Source organism: Aythya marila (genome assembly GCF_965140915.1).
Source record: "Aythya marila genome assembly, chromosome: 10".
NCBI lineage: Eukaryota > Metazoa > Chordata > Aves > Anseriformes > Anatidae > Aythya > Aythya marila.
The window spans coordinates 11,331,938-11,350,304 of record NC_139051.1 but is presented as its reverse complement, the minus strand read 5'-3'; the positions used below and the strand labels follow the sequence as shown (position 1 = coordinate 11,350,304).

At 43.7% G+C, this 18,367-nt stretch overlaps 1 protein-coding gene across 2 annotated transcripts in view; it reads left to right on the top strand.

Moving 5' to 3' along the window:
* Nucleotides 1-18,367, top strand: part of CHCHD6 (coiled-coil-helix-coiled-coil-helix domain containing 6) — a 120,001-nt gene that overhangs the window by 418 nt on the left and 101,216 nt on the right. For both annotated transcript variants that reach the window (XM_082767964.1, XM_082767963.1), the window contains exons 2-4: nucleotides 958-1,081; nucleotides 2,212-2,281; nucleotides 3,564-3,708. In XM_082767964.1, coding sequence (XP_082624090.1) covers nucleotides 958-1,081; nucleotides 2,212-2,281; nucleotides 3,564-3,708 — 339 coding nt within the window. The remainder of the gene's footprint in view (nucleotides 1-957; nucleotides 1,082-2,211; nucleotides 2,282-3,563; nucleotides 3,709-18,367) is intronic.

Sequence of the window (18,367 nt, the reverse complement as noted above, 5' to 3'; positions counted from 1 at the left end):
GGCCGCAAGCCCATAGGTGCTGTGGGCTCGCTGCCCGGCTGGCTGCTGTCGGTGTTGGCTTCCACAGGACGCTGATACAGGCTTCTGGCTGTCAACCACCACCAATTTCCATTAAATTCACGTGGAGCTGAATTATCTTTGAGATCCCTACTGTCTAGTACTGCGTGTTACTTAATAAGACTGCCTTTCCTTAGAGAACAAGGTTAAATGCCCAAAACCAGTAGATGCTGTCCCCAGCCCTCAGCTGTATTGGAATTGATGCTGGGAGTCCTGCCCTTATCGTCCCCAGCTGTGGGATGCCTTGGCGTTGCTTGGTCATTGCCCTGCTGCCCTGTCGTTTCTCTTGTGGTAGGCGTTACGTATCTGGGGTTATTTCTCACCAAATCCTATGGCAAAGGTACTGTGCACACACGTGTGGTTGTAAATAGTGAGAGTGTAAAGCGGGAGGGCAGAACACCCAAGAATTTGGTACGTTAATGTGGAGAAAACAAGGCTCCGAGGTGGCCTCTTTGCTCTCTGCAGCTTCCTGAGGAGGGGAAGCAGAGGGAGAGGTGCTGGTCTCTGCTCCCTGGGAACTGAAGGCAGGTTTTCAGGGGAATGGCACACAGCTGTGTCAGGGAAGGTTCAGACTGGGGAGAAAGAACAACTTCTTCACCAGGAGGGTGGTCAGGCACTGGAACAGGCTTCCTAGAGAGGTGACCGATTCCCCAGGCTTGTCAGTGTCAAGAGATGTTTGGATAATGCCCTTATTAATATGATTTATGTTTTTGGTTAGCCCTGACATGGTCAGGCAGTTGGAGCAGATGGGCTTTGAAGGCACCCTCTGTTCTATATTTGATTCTATGTTCAATTTTATTCTTGCGGTAACATGAAAACTAACAAGTTGGGTACTTCTATACTGAAATACATGTATGCTAAGTGCTAAATTGATTCCTTTCTCCTGTATGCATGTTTCAGCTCTCTGAAGATGTAGTAAACCGAATGAAAGAAACTCCACAAAGTAAAAGGGACAGCCAGAGATCATCCAATGGCACAGCTCCGTTTTCACCAGCTGTGGAAGGGAAACCCAAATCCCCTACAGGTACTGTCAGTCCCTGTCAGGTCTACTCTTTTGACACACCTCTCAGTAGCACTGCTGTTGGATGTTACGTAGCATGTGTGTATCTTTTCAAGGCTGCCCCGTTACGAGAGGAGCTCTTTGATTAGCCTTTAACACGTTTACGTATGTAGGTATCAGCATCATTGAACATCTTGGACATTGCACTCCTGTGACATTTTATGTGTTTCTGAAAGGTGGCTGTATCATCTGGCTGTTGGAGCAGTTGAAATGCTGTCCTCCTTCTGTTGTGGTGTGACCTTAATGAGACAGCTTGTTTTTCTGGTCCTTTCCTTCTCTGGCTTCAGAATGCCACCCCTCTTAGATGCATTAATGAACTTGTATCACTTTGTGAACGTTTCAAAGAATTATTTAAAGTAAGCATGCAGTAAGCGGGGCAGAGTGTTTTTTATCTTTAAACTTGATTTATCGTCTCCTTTCCATGCCCAGGCAGTATGTTCTGGATGGGTGGGAAAATACTACTTGTTCTTTGGAAATAAGTTCATGCTGTGGGGGCAGGATGGACTGACTAAGCACAGCTTACGTGACAGTCTAAGTGGATGGTGAGAACGTGATTTCTGAGCTTGTCTTTCTTTACAAGTCACAAATTGATTTGATTTCTGTTAGTTTTCAAATGTACTTTGTCGATAAACATTATTTGTATGTATTTAAGGCATCCAAAGTAACGTGAAGGTAATGAGCCAGGCCTTTGCTGTTAGAGATTTGTTACTTGTGGGATCTTGCTAATTATAAGGAAAGCAGGAGCTTGAGGGGAAGACTTAGTGGAGCTGGAAGAAGCAAATAGAAAGTAGGACTAAAACTATGCTTATGTTTCAGTATAAAACAGGGCGTGAGGAAGGGAGGTTAACATTTTTACCTAGATACTTCTTATACTACTTAGTATGCCTTGTGAAAGGCAGTGTTGTCAGGATCTTTCTTTTCTGAATTCTAACTCTACCAGATTTACGTTTTCTTGAGACTTTTTTTAGGTGTATTGTTTTTTCTTGTGATGGGATAACACTCACATATGAAGTGTTCTCTTATCAAATAATTTATGATGTGATGGCGGACTGTTTTCTCTTACAGTTGTCACAGGCTTCTGTCCTTCTTTCTAGGAATCCAGCCACCCACGGCAAGTAACTCTGGTCAGAAGGCTTCGGTTGCGGAGCAGGAATTGTACAGGAGGTGAGGTGAAGTTTGTGAAAAAGACACAGTTCAGCTCCTTTTCGACTGTATATATAGATTTATTTCACTCTGAGTGCAGTGACTGTAAATGTTAGTGCCTGAGAATCCTCTTTGAAGCCGTGCTCCTGTACCTTAGCCAAAAGGAGCAACTGGGGGAGCTGTGAGCAGGTGGAGTGGTGTTTGGAGAAACAGATAGGGAGGACCAATGTAAAGAGTTGGTAACTGTAGAAAATGTGTATTATGTGCATTGCAGGACCAGTTAAGCCTAAATTTGAGTACAGTTGCCTTTTCTCAGACAAATGAAGGAAACTAAGTGCTTGATACTAAGGGATTCTTAAATCTCAGATGTGGTCATGGTTTTGATTCAGTTTACACCTAACGTTATCAGATCCATTTTATGTATCTGACTCCTTGTCATAGACTAGACTTACTGCCAGTCAGCCAGTACTAGAGTGCTATGAGTTTTTCATTCAACGGTATTTAAATTTATTATATTTATTTATCTTTAAAGATATTTATAAGAGCGAGGAGAAAAACATACAAGAATAATGTCCTCTATCAAAACCACAGGAGTCTGCTCCTAGTTTTAGGTATGCAGGGCCATGAGAACTTCAGTGCCTGTGTAACTCAGAGGCTTTCTGCTACAAAACTGCTGGCCTGCTCTGTTTTCTTTTTCTAAAGATGCTGTAAAAATTGGACTTTTCCTGAAGAGCAGGCCAGCAGTTTTGTAGCAGAAAGCCACTGAATTACACAGACGCTGAAGGTGCTTGCTTGTAGAACTCGCCAGGCTCGAATTAGACTGAATTTCCTTCATGGCAGTCTCTGAGATGCAGGTGCCTAGGCGATAGACATGACAGGATGCACTCTCGGCACTGTCACTGTATTTGTTCTAAGATTTTTTTTTCCCCTTGTAAAACAGAAAAAGCCCTGTCAGACTGACACCTTTTATTGTAGTACGTTTCTTGATTTTTTCCAAAGTGGTACCTATTTATCTAGTTAACTACTTTCTATTATCACTGTTTTCAGGTGATAATTAAGCGCTTAATAGAGCTAAATATAACTGAAATATAAGCTTGTAAGGTGCTCAGTCTACCGTTGTTGTCTGTGCTGTGTGACAGTGAAGTCTGCAGGTCGTGTTTACAGTTTGTTGGACTTGGAATTCCTGCTGATAATGGAGGGGCTGTGAGCAGGCTGTGTACCAAATTGATAATGCGTTTGCGCTTTGGCTCTGGTCAGGGGTGTTGCCAGAAGTCTGCTGATCGCCTTCGCTGATCTCTTACAGGTATGAGCAAGAACAGGCCCTGGTCCAAGAGGAGCTGCTCCGGCTGGCCAAAAGAGAGAGGGAAGCAGCCGGCGAGGCGCTGAGCACTGCCCTGCAGCGGGAGAGGAACAGCACCAATGAAGAAAGGCAGAGAGCGGCCCAGCTGGTGAGTAACAAAACCTCCAGTGTGCTCCCACGCATGACAGACTGAAATCTCCACGGAATACCACTGGTGTGATGAGGTTAGGACCTGACTCTGGGGGTGTGTGGACAGGGTCTTGGTGTGGTGCCAGCAGAGCTCAGCAGCAGGCAGAGCAGTGGTGTGATGTGAGCGCTGCTCTGCAGAGCACGGCACTACACAGGCAGCAGGGGAGGAAGGTAATTCTGTCAGCCCCTCCCAGTACAGGCTGTGGTGTTGAAGTGTTTGTTGGGAGAGCTAGGCTGAGGGTAATTCTCCTTGCCTACTGCATGCTGAAGGGACAGTTTAGGAAGGGGGCAGACCTGAGGAATGTTATCTTTATTTGTGTTTCTTCCATCCTACTGGAATCCTTCCATCCCGATGTGTTGCACGCACTTAATTTAAGTGAAGAGCCCTTCTGTGAGCATGTTTTCTGCCTGGTGAATAGCAACAGGCATGGCTTACCCAGGCACCTGACTGGGCTGGGAAGCAGTTTGAGGTTATAATACTGGGGAGTGAATAAATAAAAGGTAAGTGAGCATCGTTGTAAGGGTTTGGACAGAAGGTTCTTCTAGCTGTAGTCCATCTGACAGTGATCCACACCAGATGCTTATGCAGAACATGAGAACAGAGCAGACATGGAGTGGTGCTTCTCACCTCCATACCCTGGCAACTTCTGGGGTTTAGAGCCTTCTTGGACAAGAGACTGTTTTATTGCCTTGGTGCTCAACAGTCACTGATGAACGTGCCTTCTGTGAGGATGTCCATTTGGGGGTTTGGACCCATTTATGCTTTGACTTTCCGGCAGCCTACTGTATGTGGCTGTGTTGGTAGGTCTCAGGTCGCTCTGCTGGGCATAGCTTGGGAATTGTTGTGTTGTGGGAAGCTTCTGCTTGGCAGCTTGTACCCCGATCACGGGAAGTGTGCGTGAGTGCTGAGCCTTAGGAGAGCCACGTCTGAGGCAGGTGACTCCAGTCCTCTGAACAGCAGGTCTGGGCCAGCAGACACAATGTTAGCTCACTTCCCACTAGAAAGAGAGTATTATCTTTATGAATGCAATTAACGGAGCTCTGTAAAGGGGGCTGGGAGGGTGGGGGGAGCTGGTGGATTTAGTGCCCAGCCAAAAGGTAAGGCCCAGCTCAGAAATGGAGCCTGCCCTCCTGCAGGGAGACACAGAGAGTAACCTCGGAGATGTGTGACTAGCAAAGGCAGGCAATATTTGTGGAGTGCGAGGAGGGCACCTCTAAAATGAGCAGGGACCTGACCTCTAACATACAGAAGCTGTTCTATTACCCGAATTAGCTTTTAATCCTGCAGTGTCGCATACCCAGATATTGCAAACTTGATGGTCTGCAAAAATCTGATCAGGCTCTCTCTGTGTAACCCATAAAAGATAAATAGTGGCCGTGGAATGCGGTGCAAGAATGAGAAACTGTTAAATTTCATTGCTCTTTAACTATCTCTTGATCAGTCATAAATTTAAGATCCTTAAAAATGGAATAGTCTAGCCTGTCCTTCCAAAGATGAGGTCAAAGCTATTGTCTGTTGGTTTCTAGGTGTCTTCCTAAGCAGTAACTGTTCTTGCCAGCCTTTTTAAATGATTGGAGTCCCTATCAGATTTGCTTTATCTCAGCTTCAGTTTCCTTTCAGGCATGGTCACCTTATTCTACTTTCTTAATCCTACTCAAATCGTATCTGTCCTTTGTCTTCCAGTATTGTTTTCTTCCTTTATTTGCAGTAGTGTTTGAATGGTTTTTGCTCACTTTTTTTGCTTTCTAGCCCTAGAATATGAGGCAAATAATGGATGTGAGCTGCTCTTTCATCTCATCTGTATCTGTCTTCTCTTTCAAACAGAAAAGAGTAGTGGAATTAGGTGTACCCGGTGGCAGTCTAGGTGCAGATGGAACTGGAAATTATCTGCTGAAGTTTATAAAGGAAAGAACTTTCAGTTTTTAGTATATTTTTGTGTTGTTTTTTGGTTGTGTTGTTTGTTGTGGCCTATTATGGAAACCAGTGAAAAATGGGGCAACTCCCATGAAGGAAATCACAAATGAGTAACTTGCTTCTAACAGCACTTAATTTAGTAAGTATTGAAAATGATGCCATGTATCAGTAGTAAGTTTTTTTTTTTTTTTTTTATTATTATTATTATTTTGCTACTTGTAGCAAGATCTTGTGTTGCTCTGTGCCCTCACTGTATGGATAGCTCGGTCACTGGTAGCCTTCCCTTGTACAGTTGTCTCTAGTAGTGCTGCAATATTCTCCTGTAACTTTACCACTTGTGGACCATAAATCCAAATACATTAGCTGTATTTTGAAACGATTTCATTTTGCTTGTGTTGGACATGACTTGTCATTTAATCTGTTGTTTTTTTTTTTAATGTTTTTTGTGCTGACTTTTATTATTAACAGCATCTCTGTGAAGTACTTCTGTGACACTGTGCAGTGTCCTGCTGAGAGCACGGACTACAAATAACATGTGGTAGGGAGCTTGCTGCCAGTTTCTGGCACCAGGTACTTCATCACTGATGGGGCAGGGGAGTGCAGATTAAAACTGGTTGGTTTTATTTCTTAGTGGTTCACTGGTTACAAGAGGGTTTGAGCGTTAAGAACATGGGCTCTGTTTTACATTTTTGTCTTGTTCTTTTTTTATGACTTTGAATGAGGTACTTAGCTTCTGAACAGGGTACTCAGATTCTAGATACCTTTAGGTTTGGACTAAAACTCTATGAAGTTTAAGAAGCTAAACACCTCTATAAGTAGAAACACTGCAGCATTCACTTCACTCTTGGAGTGAATATGGCTTTTGATTAACCACGTGGGACTGGCTCAGATGGAAGCAGTCTGCTAAGCTCCTGTGGAAGAGCTCTCACCAGTTTATATTAGAGAGAACATGTTTTGTTTGTACATCGCTGCAGGATCATGGTGCTGGCTGGGTTCTTAAATAATTTAATGCCATGAGCACTTACAGTACAACAGGGATAATATGTACAGAACTTCAGAGCAGTGCCTAGGATGTTTAATTGATGCTAGTAGCATACCTTAAGTCTCATGTGAAATAAACAAGAATCAGTACAGCCATCTTTATTTATTTTTTTTTAATTCTAGCACAAGAAATTTCTGAAGTTGTCATAGTCAAGTTATTTAATTGCTTGGATGTGTTGTGAATAGTCTTGCCTTTTCCTAAACTTTGAATCTTTCCTATTTAATTTCCAGTTAATCAAAACCTAATCTCTCAACTTCTTGGTTCTTCAGGCTTTCTTTTCTTTTTTTTTCCCCTTTTTTACCAACAAAAGAAACTTTTTTTTTTCCTTTCTGCTTTTGTAATCTCCTAAGGCTGTGCAGCATATGCACCATGAGCCTTCGTCTTGGAGCCAGTGACTCCCAGCCTGATGGTTTTTGCTGAAACCTTTGAAACAAATCAATGTGGAATGGGGATGGAGAAAAGCAGAAGCTGGGGGGGGAGAATAAACGCGATTAAGCGAAGACATCTCATTACTACTTTAGAAAGGGAGGATTATAACTTATAAAATAGGAGGATCTCATTTAGGGGCCATGTGTGCCTGTGTTATCAGGACAGAGGGAGAGCAAATAGAATAAATGAAATTAATACTTTGAAAAGAAGCATTACGCGGATTTCAGAATTGAACTAATATGATTTGTGCAAAGCCCTGAAGTTCTTATCTCCCCATTTAATACCCCTAGGATAATGGCTTTGTCAGAGTTATTGACCAAGAGTTGTCGTCTTCCTTACCACTTCGAAAGAATGAATTCAGAAATGGAGTGATGGCAGGACAAACTTGGCACCATAATTAGCTGTTTCAGGCGAGACTGAAGGGCATTGCTTGCTGTGCGAACCCAGCCTGGACACAACTCCTAAATTGCTGGGGAAGCTGTTTGCCAGCTGCTGCTGACAAATGGTTCACCATTCCCAGTGCTCCTGGGAATTTGGTGACTTCTATAAATATACAAATAAATAACATGCTCTGCTCGCTGGACGGCAGCCCCTGCTTTCTGGTGGCTCCAGCTCTGCACCGATGTGGTTAGGCTGGCCTGGGATGTGTGTGGGAGGAAATCCTCACAGGAGGAAGGGTCTGTCGCGTTGCTCCAGCAGCTGATGGTAACTGGTCATAGGCTGCTGGGTTCTTTTTGAATGATTTCTTGGCCAGAAATAACCTATTTGCTCTTCAGAGCCCTCCTGTATCAGTGAGAGAGGAAGGGTGTGTGTTGAGCAGGAGTGACTTTGATTGGGGCAGTGGGTTTTGATATCGGTGTGATCGTTTGTGTGGGATTCTGATTCTTGGGCTTTCCACGTGGAGTGTACTGGACGCTGTCAGCCTTGGTTTAGTGTATATAGTGTATATATTTAGTGCATACCAGTTAAAAATGCCTGTTGTTGTTTTAACTGTTATGTTTTCTTCTCCAATTTAAAGAATATGGAGGTAAAATTGTTTAAAATTGGTGAAAGCTACACAAATAGCCTGTACATTGCTTGCTATACAGGAAGAGAATTTTGGTGATAGTAGGGGAGTTCAGCTGGAATAGTGCTGGGTTGAGGGGTTTGATCCCTAGGAAGGAAAGGAGTCAGCCAATTGACCTATTTCTAGAAATAGGATATAAATATAGAAAGTTTTCATCAGTGTGTAGAAACCTAACGAAGTTTTAGGCCAACCTTATGCTTTTTGCCCACTGTTGTCAACAGTATCAGCTGTAGAGAGCTGCAGTTGAACTGGGGCTGAAGAAGGCCTTAAACATGGTGCTGAACACGATTTAGTTTTGTTGAGGCTTTCATTTACTTTGTGTTAAGCTGGGGATCAGCTTCATCCCGGTTGATTAACCTGCAGGTAAACATCCCTGGATCAGGCTGGGCTTTTGTTGCACGTAATCTCTCCCCATTGTGACAACAAGCAGCAGTGGCCAACCCAGGCCCAGGAGCAGCGGGGTGTTTGTGACAGCGTGGGGACAGCACGGAGGTGAGGCTGCGTTTTTAAGGTCAGGCCTCTAGCACCAACACTCAGCCTTGGTTTTTGTATTTTTCCCCTCCCTGGGTGTATGAACTGACCTGGTGAAAGCCCCAGGTACCGCCCCTGTGAGCTTTGCCTTACCCTTTAAGTGCTGCTCACCTCAGGGCAGTTCTGTGGTCTGTTTGCTTTGCAGTTAAAATGTAGCAGATTGAGCTAAAACCCTTCTATTTTAAGGTTGCAAGTCTGAAATAGTTGGTGCTGGGGGGAGACTTCGCTAACACAAATGTTGATTTTTAGTCTTCAGTTGTTCTTTCTGTAAATTGTTCTTGATTGAAACTTTTTTTTCGTGGCTGAAGCAGAAAACACTGACTTAAGTCAGGAAATAATAGTGCAAAATGAGGAAAAAGTCCAGTTATTTTTCTTCCCATTTGATTTTTCCAGTGATGTTATCACTTGTGATTAGCAACAAGTCCCTATGTGTGTTTACTACAGGAATGACACCTTCTTCAGATTCGCTTTTATATTTTGTTTGGAAAATGACTGGTGCATTTAGCCACTAGAACACAAATTTGTGCGTGTAATTTGGGTACTGCTGGTGGTAGGAGCATTATCTCCTAGTGGTTTGGCTGTTTGCAGAGCACTCACATATCCTTAGTGTGTGCATAACCAGCTAGGAAATCTGCCTGGGTTAGCATGAGTGACGTTGTCTTTGGCTAGAAGGTGCAATGTGGCTGTTTCCGATTGCTTTCACGGAGTAAAATTACCTTTTAAAAATGTTGATATACATGGAAAGATGTAGTTTTTTTTTATTTAAGCCTTAGTGATTTATTATATATATATAAAAAAGGGCCTGTCATGGTCTCTTAAGGTGTACATTGAAGCAAAAATAGGGCACGTGTACATGTGACACTCCCAGATGGTTTCTCTCTGCAAAGAGCTGCGTGTCGAGTGGAGCTGGCTGAAGGTATGGCACCTCTGGAAGGGGCTCCTGCTGGCAAAAGCTGATCCCCCGAGGCAGTAATTGCTGCTAGCTCAGAGCTTGTGGCACACACAACTTCAGAAACAATCGCGTGCCTTGAACAACTGAAGTATTTGAACAGATCTGAGGAAATTCAGATCCTAACCTGTAGTGTCATAACTGGTGTTTATTTTTAAAGAGCCTTAATTTTTTTTTAAATGCTTTTTAAAATTCTTTTTGGGTCAGGACTTGGTAATTAACAGAGGTGTAATATTCCTTTGCCTTTACCAAAGGCTGCCTCAGCCTCTGAGCTGTGTGCTGAAGAGTCAGACAGCCCTTAGTTCTCTAAGCCCCCTGTCTTTATTTTTATATTCTAGATTATTTTTTGGCCTGAAAAAGTCTCTTTAGTAGCAGCATTAATAAGGTTATGCGTTCCGTTTCTCTGCACTTTTGATGCTTGATGTGGAGCCCTCCTGCTGCACACGAGGCAGAGTCAAAGCACTTGGAAGCAGTCTGCTTTTCTTCCCCTGGTGAGGACTCCGGGCTGGGTTTTGTAGCTCCATGTGTTGTTTTCTACGTTGCAAGACATCGATAGGGGAGTTAAATAGCTGGATTGCGAGTACCTTCAGATCTCGTTCCTTCTATTCCTCTCACTCTCACTGTCTGAGTTTTTTTTTTTTCTTTTTTTTTTCTTTTCTGCACTTTGAGGAATGCATGTTAATCAGCAGTCTTGAAAGTTAGTGGCCTGTTAATCTATATGGCCTCCGGACAGAACATCCCTCGTTCTCCTCCACGGTTGGGTTCCTCTCTGGCTGCTGTCTTCTGTAGCAGAAGTGGGTGCACTTCTGCAGTGAAAGAATTAATACTTTTTATGAAACCATTAAATGTTTAAGGAATCCCTGTAGAAAGTAGTCTTGCAGTATTAGATGATGGACTTCGGAAAGGTTTGTATTAAATTTAAACTTGGCATGACAAGGATCTACGTGTGTGTAACCTCCAGCAAGCTAATAACTTTTGGCCTCTGAAGCACCAGTGAGGTCTAAATTTAACTAAGACAATCGTGCAGAATGTTTAATGCAACCAACCAGGATTTAAAAAGGGTAAATTCTTTCTCCATCTTCTCTTGAGGAAAGGCAAAGGTGTTATCTGGCTGGGGGTAAGATGCTGCATCTGTACTCCTTATTTTCCCTGCTACTGCTGCTATGATTTGTCAGACATTTATAACATTTTTTTTGAACAACTTCCAATTTCTGCAGCTAGTCTTTTATCTCCTGGCTCTGAAGGTTAATTTGTGTTTGGAGAGTTTTTGCAGATTTCAGCAGCTGATGGTCGTTTGTGAGCTTCTCATTTTTGTAGTCTCTTGGGCTAAGGGACGTTATCACAAGGCTGGCCTCTTTTTAAATCCTACAGCTGCAACAAATTGAAGTTGTCTGTGGTGCTGCCTAATTCCCCTGTCTCGGCTTCAATTCTCTTCTCCCCATGTTTCACTTCTTTTTGTCTACTAAGTTCATACATTCCACAGAAACTTCTAGATTAATTTATTCTACTTAAGGGTTACAGTAAAGCCATTCTGTTGTTTAAGAAGCAACAGATAGGGAGAAAGGAAGACTAATCCTATCTGCTAGAAGATACTACATTTGATAATGCACGGGGGTGTTTCAGTAGCCTTTCCTTCTGTACGAGCCAGCATGGCTTGTGGTATGAGTTGTAGGTGTAAAGTACAAAATACAGTTTGCACAAGCTTGGTTAAACTTCTTATTTTTGGATTATTGTTTTGTTTTTCTGTTGTATGTACTTGGGATCATACATCTCCCTTGTTATTGGGTTATAACTTTCCAGCGCTCATTCTGTTCTGCCTGCAGAAGGGCAGTGTTTGAATCCTGAATCAATGATCCTTAGAAACAAGCTTGAAAATTTCCTTGAGATGTTTGAGAATGAAAGTGTTATTAAAAAGAGAGCAAGATTACGAATTTAAAGGGCTGATATAATAGCTAGGAAATAAGTTAGCACTGAATGGAAATCAGATTGGTCTTGCGCTCGGATGATGGGGACTTGAGGTAGGTGACAGCTCGCTGGATGTCATCTCTGTCACATTCCCTAAATGCCATGAAAACTACCTTTGATGCTTCTGCTGTCTTGCCTTGGAGCCATGTCTTGAAGTGACCCTGCTGGCAGCGGAGGGGGTGGCAAGGAAATTGCTCGTACCTGAGATGGGAAGAGGGATCTGCAGCAGGGCTGCTGGGAGAGAAATGGTGCAGGGTTCTTTCTGGATCCTGATATGAGGGGCTGACCAGTGACTTAGTAAAGCAGCTGTTTTAATGAAATAGAATAAAAAGAGCGCAGATAGCAAGTAAAGCTGACATCCCTACATGTGCTGGGAGCCCTGCTTTACACAGCACGGACCCTCTCTAGATCTTCCCATGGCATGCTGCAAAGATCCTGTCTGCGAAGAGCATCCTCTTTTTTGGTCAGTCAAGCTATTATATTCTTATAATATAACTATTACATTCTTGTAATTCAGCTGTTTAAGAAGCAACTGTTCATAAAGGATGTTCACATGAGAGCTTCTTGCTGCGCTTTCAGATAAAGGTGCTGTAACTGCCGGTCCCAAGGGCGAGCTGCCCGTAGACGCCTGGGTTGTGCTGAGCTGGGCGATTTTATCCTGCAGCACAGCACAGGCCTGAAGGCCATGCTGCATGAGCAGCTCTGTGCCTGCTCAGGTTTGGTCTCTACCTCCTCAATGCGCAGCGGTTTCCTGGTTAGGATCACTGCTCCACGCCTTGACCCACAGGCAGTTACACTGCAGGTTATCCTTGTGAGCTGTTCAGGTAGGTTTCCTGACCCCCTGGACGTTTCTGTGTAACACCCATCTGCACACAGCGCAGCCCACACGGGGTGTTCCAGCAGGTTCCCATACAGCAGCTGCTCGTGCTGGCGTGTGGGCTTCTTGAGTCCTAAATGCCAGGCCCAGCAGAGCAGTTGTGCCCTGTTCAGGATCCCAGCTCCTCGAATAAAATGTCTCTGACAAAGCTCCCTCAAATAGCCTTGCTGGATCATACTAGGAGACGAAGCTGAGAGTACATGGTATGATGGGAAAAAGCAAAATAAGCACCGAGGTTATTTCTTTATTTGTCATCTTCAAAGAAAGTTACAGCAAGCTGATACGAAGAGCAAATTTCACTGAGGCTTTTCCCGGTTCAGTTATACCCTCTGCTACTGCTGGACATCCTACAACATGCTTCTGTTCGCTGATGAAGTTTATTTTAATTCTTGTTTGCTTCCCTCTCCCTCCCCGTCTCTCTCTGCCTTTTAGTGTCCCGATCTGCAGGACGTTTTGCTCCGGCTGCCGCTCTCGGTGGTGGCGTTATCAGCCGCGTGTGCAGAGGGTGAGATTGCAAGCGCCACTGTTCTCCGCGATTCTAAGTATCAGACAATGTTTTACACGGCGTCCCATTCTCTAGCTGGCTGGTTGGACATGATGTTGGTACCTTATCTTCACGCTGACACACACTGGACATTAATAGAAATACATTGCTGAGGCACATGTGTGGAATTTCAAGCAGCCTTTCTAGCTGTGCTTTAGATAGTCTATTGTGTGCTTAACCTCTTGGAAGAGGTTTTGATGAGAAATGCATTATGTTAACTCTTGGGCAGCTGGCTGGACTCTTAGAGTTTCTTACTACAGTCAGCATAATATCTTCCTAATTGCACGGTGCTGATGGATTTTGGAGTTTCAGCAGTTTTAAACCTATCTTTCCATGAGCAGCATTCCCGCTTCCTAATGCAAATGTATAGAGAAGAAATAGCTATGCATACTGCACATGGGGGGGAGGTAGGAAAGAAATGCTTCAGAGGGGAGCGAGCTGCCAGCAGCCTTGTTTAACTTCGTCTGAAGTCTGTCTCTGTATTATTTTTGGCTCCGATTGCCTTACGTCAACTAAAAACATGACCTGGATGCAACTGCTGCTATTTGCCAGGAATTCCTTCTGCTTTTGGAGCATCTCAGATTTTTTATTGTTTCCTTTGTACTATATATGTACACTTTTTCGCTTGTTTGTTATGGCCATCTGCAATTATCTGTATTATTTATGAGGGCTGAGTAAAACTTGATGGAGAGTAGCTTCTTGAAAGGGACTGTACTGAGGGAGAGGAAATGAGCTTATGATTTTCTCTTTGATTTTTAGACAATGAAAATAGAACACCTGCAAGCTTATGAGGGAGAGAAGGAATTAGAGAATTAACTGGCTTTCTTCTTCCTGTCTGCGTGTTGCGTTGGGGGGTTGGAGCCTTTTTAGCCTTGAAGACTTTGTGATAATGGGCAAACTTGAAGGATGATGCTGTATGAGCTGAGAGTAAAAATTGATCAAACAGACAGATAGAGCAGGGCTATGCATAATTACTGTCCAAGAGAAAAAAGCTCCATGGTTTAATACCTGCTCAAATAGCACTTTAGAGTAAGGATACATTTGTTAAATAACCACTGCTCTTGTAGTGAGGAACGAGAGCTTGCCGTGTACGTTCACTGTATCGGTCTAACGCTTTTGCCATGGAAAATATTGTTCACTTCCAAGCAGATAACTTCAAGCCCCTTTCTTTTCCTAAACGCACAGGCTCGTATCTCTTCTCTCCTTTTCCCTTCTGTCCAACCTCTGAGCAGAATGGATTCGTTTCTCAGTGTTCATGAACCGGCTCCCCTCTGTATTTTCTGAACTTCCAATACACAAATGGTTCCTTATAAAAGCTGTTCTCTTCCCTGTTGAGGACCTGAGCAATCACTCATTTTTCTGTTTTCCTATGATATGCTCGCCTATTTCAACATCTAGATGTGGGAAAGGGGAATTGGGAACGCTTTTTTGTTTTAAACAACAAAACCATATAGTTGCAATTGAACTTTAACATTTCCTAAATCCTCTTTTCTGATTTTTTTTCAGGGCAAAAAAAAAAAATATATATATATATATTTCAGATACAAAACTTGAAAAAGCATGAGAACCTTAAACTGCAAAGCAAACTGATTTTTGTAAAGACAATGAATGTCATTCCAGCCATTCCAGTTTTCTATTATTTAAGAAGTTCAAGGCTCAGCATTTGTAGTGTAATTTTTCTAAGTTCTGTGCTACTGAAGGTTATCATAGAGTTCTGTTAAAACCCTACTTTCCCGTGATTTCCTGTTACAGGGTGACCTGTAAGAGGTGGTTCTCAGCGTTCCCTTAAGAACGTGATCTAGTTCCTTTACTGGTAACAGAAGTGAAGCACATCAGCACCTCTTACTCTGCCGTGTAACTAACTACCAGGCTCCCAGGTCACTGTGGCCTTGTGCCAGGTGATGCAGAAGGTCTAAGTGCAGTCTTGAAGTTGTTAACAGCAACTAAGCTATTCTAAAGAAAAGAAAAGGCAAGGAGTAGTTTGCCAAGTTTTATGCATCTGGGGTAAAAATGAGAGTTTTCACTGTAATTAATCTACAGTGTCAGTTGGTGCTCAAATTAAGTGAGGACCATTAGCTGTTCTCATGCTCCAATAATGTCATTCTGCTGTAGCAGGCTTATTTTCTAAGGTTAATAAGGAATGTGTTAAGGTGTCTGGAGGGAAATGAGCTCTAATGGCCTTAGCTACCACTCTCTTTTGTAAGGTGGGACTAGCATGGTTGGGAAATACCGTGCTGCCTCAGGCCTTTCGCAAGCTGGCTGTTCCCTTGGGAAAGCAAGCAGTTCAGGAGGTACCTTGGGTGTTCTTCAGATGGGACTGAAGCAGTTGGACAGAAGGGATTTTCTCCCCAACAGTCTTTCCAACATAAATTTTAATTCCTCTTAATTTCAATGTTTTGATGTCAAGTATCTCAGGGGTAGGTAATGGTAGGTGACATTTCTCTGGCTGTGTGTGCATGCAAAGTTGTGCCTTTTTGTTGTTTGCACGCATTTAGCAGTTAGATCTGTTTTCTGCACATGAAAAATGTCTTACCGGGCATTCTTAAACTGCAGTGAAAATTCACATCTTTGTTTAGAACAAAACCAAAGCCTTCTATATAATTAAACTAATCTGATATTGTTGCTCGCTGGCCAGCAGATGTTGCTGTTGAGCTGGGTTAGGCTTCACTGTAGAGTTCAGCAAGTCATTTACCTATTGTAAGAGTTAAAATGCACACTGATTTGGACCGAAATTTCGTGCTTGATAATTCCAGTCATCTACTGGCAAATCAATATACTGGTGCGTCAGGTATGCTTGTGTGTGAATCACAGAATCACAGAATTTCTAGGTTGGAAGAGACCTCAAGATCATCGAGTCCAACCTCTGACCTAACACTAACAAGTCCTCCATTAAACCAAGTTAAAGAACTGGCATTAGAACGGCTTTTTTTGACCTGCATTTTTAAATTTCATTACTGACTCTGAATTCTTAGGAAACTTCTCACTTTCAGTGACGCAGTTTTTTATTTATTTTGAGGGAGGGAGGTTTGTTGGCCATTCAGGTGAGTCTTTAAAGTGTGTTGGTGCAAATGGAGTCAGCAGATCCTCACTAATTCCCCTTTGACTTTAGGATCTGGGAAAAAATCTATTCCCTACCTTGTGCAGAATCTGGGAGATGAATTATGTATAGTATTTGGGGTCAAAACCACGGCTCAGCCTGGGCTGCTCTGTGTATTGATCTTGCAGACTGTTCTGCTGCTCACTTCTTTGGGATGGGATTCCAGATGCAGTTCTCCTGTTTTGTGACTGGCGATTTTTAATAAACATCTTGGTTGTGTGCCAGTGCTGCTACCAAAGCTGAGCTCATGTGTTTTTTTCCTGGTGAGAGCAGTTTGGAAGCACCGAGTATGTCCAGAAGGTGGCAGTGAAGGGACACCCATGAAGACTGCCAGGAGTGGACCGGGAAGTGCTGAGCTCTCAAATTGCTTGCATACCAATGAAATGTCTCAAAGTTTTTACTTATTTGTTTTCATTCTGACTCTAGCTTCTCCTGGAATTACTGTAATATTTTTCAGAATGAGTTTACCCTGTGCGTTTGCAGTCCATTGGTTCCTGTAGAAATAGATCGTTTAGAACTGCGAGGCCACTGCACGCTGGCATAATTTACAAATTGGAGATCTGCGTTGAATGAACCTGCTTCTGTCTTCTCACCGTGCTTGCTGGGGCTCGCCGTCATGCCTAAATTTGTGGGGTCTGGCAGCTCGTGCGGCTGCTTTGTGTTCAGGCTGCTGAGGAAAAGGGCAAGGTTGCTGTCAGGACAGTGCAGGTTTCCACACAAGTGATGTGGGATGTCCTCAGCCCCCTCAGATTTGTCTTTGGTCCCCAGCTCTGTGGCTGGTTTCCATTAATACTTTCCGGAGGGGGAGGTAGCTGCTGCGGGCAGCGAGCTGGGGTTTGGAAGTGGTGGGAGGCCAGCAGCAGACGCTGCCCTGATGATATCGTATGCTTGGTATCACGTCTGCCTCCATTCCTCAGATCCTCTTCAAGATTTGCTGTGTTGATATTATCTGTGAAACATGGTCTGTAAAGAAAGAAAAAAAGAAAAGGAAAAGAAATGGACTAGAATTGCCGTGTCCCTCTGGCTGCCTGCAGTCAGACTGTGCACTAAGAAGGCCTATGCCAAGAAAACACTGGAGTTTCAGCAGAAGTTACACGTGTGTGTGCTGTCCTGTTGTAAAAGCAGGATCTCAGGTCGGTCTTCACCGATATTGCAGGTTTCTGACGGACCTGAGTGGTTCGGAGTTTAAAACATAAAGATGATGCACATGAAGTGGCCAAAGTGAATTACTGCGCTGGGGCAGAATCTTCTCTTGAGCAAGAAGTTGGTGGCTGGCTTGAATCCCTGCAGATTTTTAGGGAGGAGATTTGTATCTTTTCATCTGTTTTCAAGAAGGAGAAACAAGAGTTATAAAAACCACTTAAAGGTTCAGTTAAGATTTATTCTGGCTGCATAACTGCCTCCTATAATAACTTTAATATGCATCATCCTGAAACTCCTAATTGGCCTCAGTGTTGGCAGGGCTTTCAGACCCCGCAGAATCTCCAATGTTCAGCAGCTTTTAGGAAGGACTGTAGCCAGAGAAGCACAAAAGATGAAATGGCTGCCTTATAAATTCTGACTGACCTTCAGAGTCCTTGTTTTAACAAGCAGGAGGACGCTGTGGAGAGCCATCTCCAGAGAGCAGCGGCGGGAGGGCGAGTGGGAGCACCCCTGGTAAGGTGAGAGGGGAGGCTGCGGGAGGCCTCGTGCACTTGGTGAGAGAAGATGGCTGTGTTTTGGGTCAGGTATCTACTTACCCCAATGTTTTTGTCATTGGCAGGAGTCTATTGGCTATGGAAGACCTGTGGGTTGAGTTAATTTGACTCAGCCATGCCATGCCTTCACTTGGGAAGTGACCCCAGGCAGTTGTCACTAGTTAGTGACTGGCTGGTCCCTGGGTGGGTGCTCACCAGACAGATGAGAGACGGGGTGTCTGGGCAGGCTGAAATGTTCCCCAGCTCTCCTCCGTTCCCCTCCATGCCTGGGTGGACGGTGGCAGCCTGCTGGGTGGCGTATCAGTGCTGTGAGTGGCACAGGGCTGTCATTCTCGCTCTCCCAGGGCTGTCACTTGGGCACCTTTTGCAGACCCTGAATTCCCTTTAAAAACAAAACATTTGGCTTAGTTTATTTTATTCCATTAAGTAATTTCACTGCTAATGCATAATTATCTACAGCAGTGACACTCGTCTGTGCTTTAATTATCACAAAGCCACACAATCCC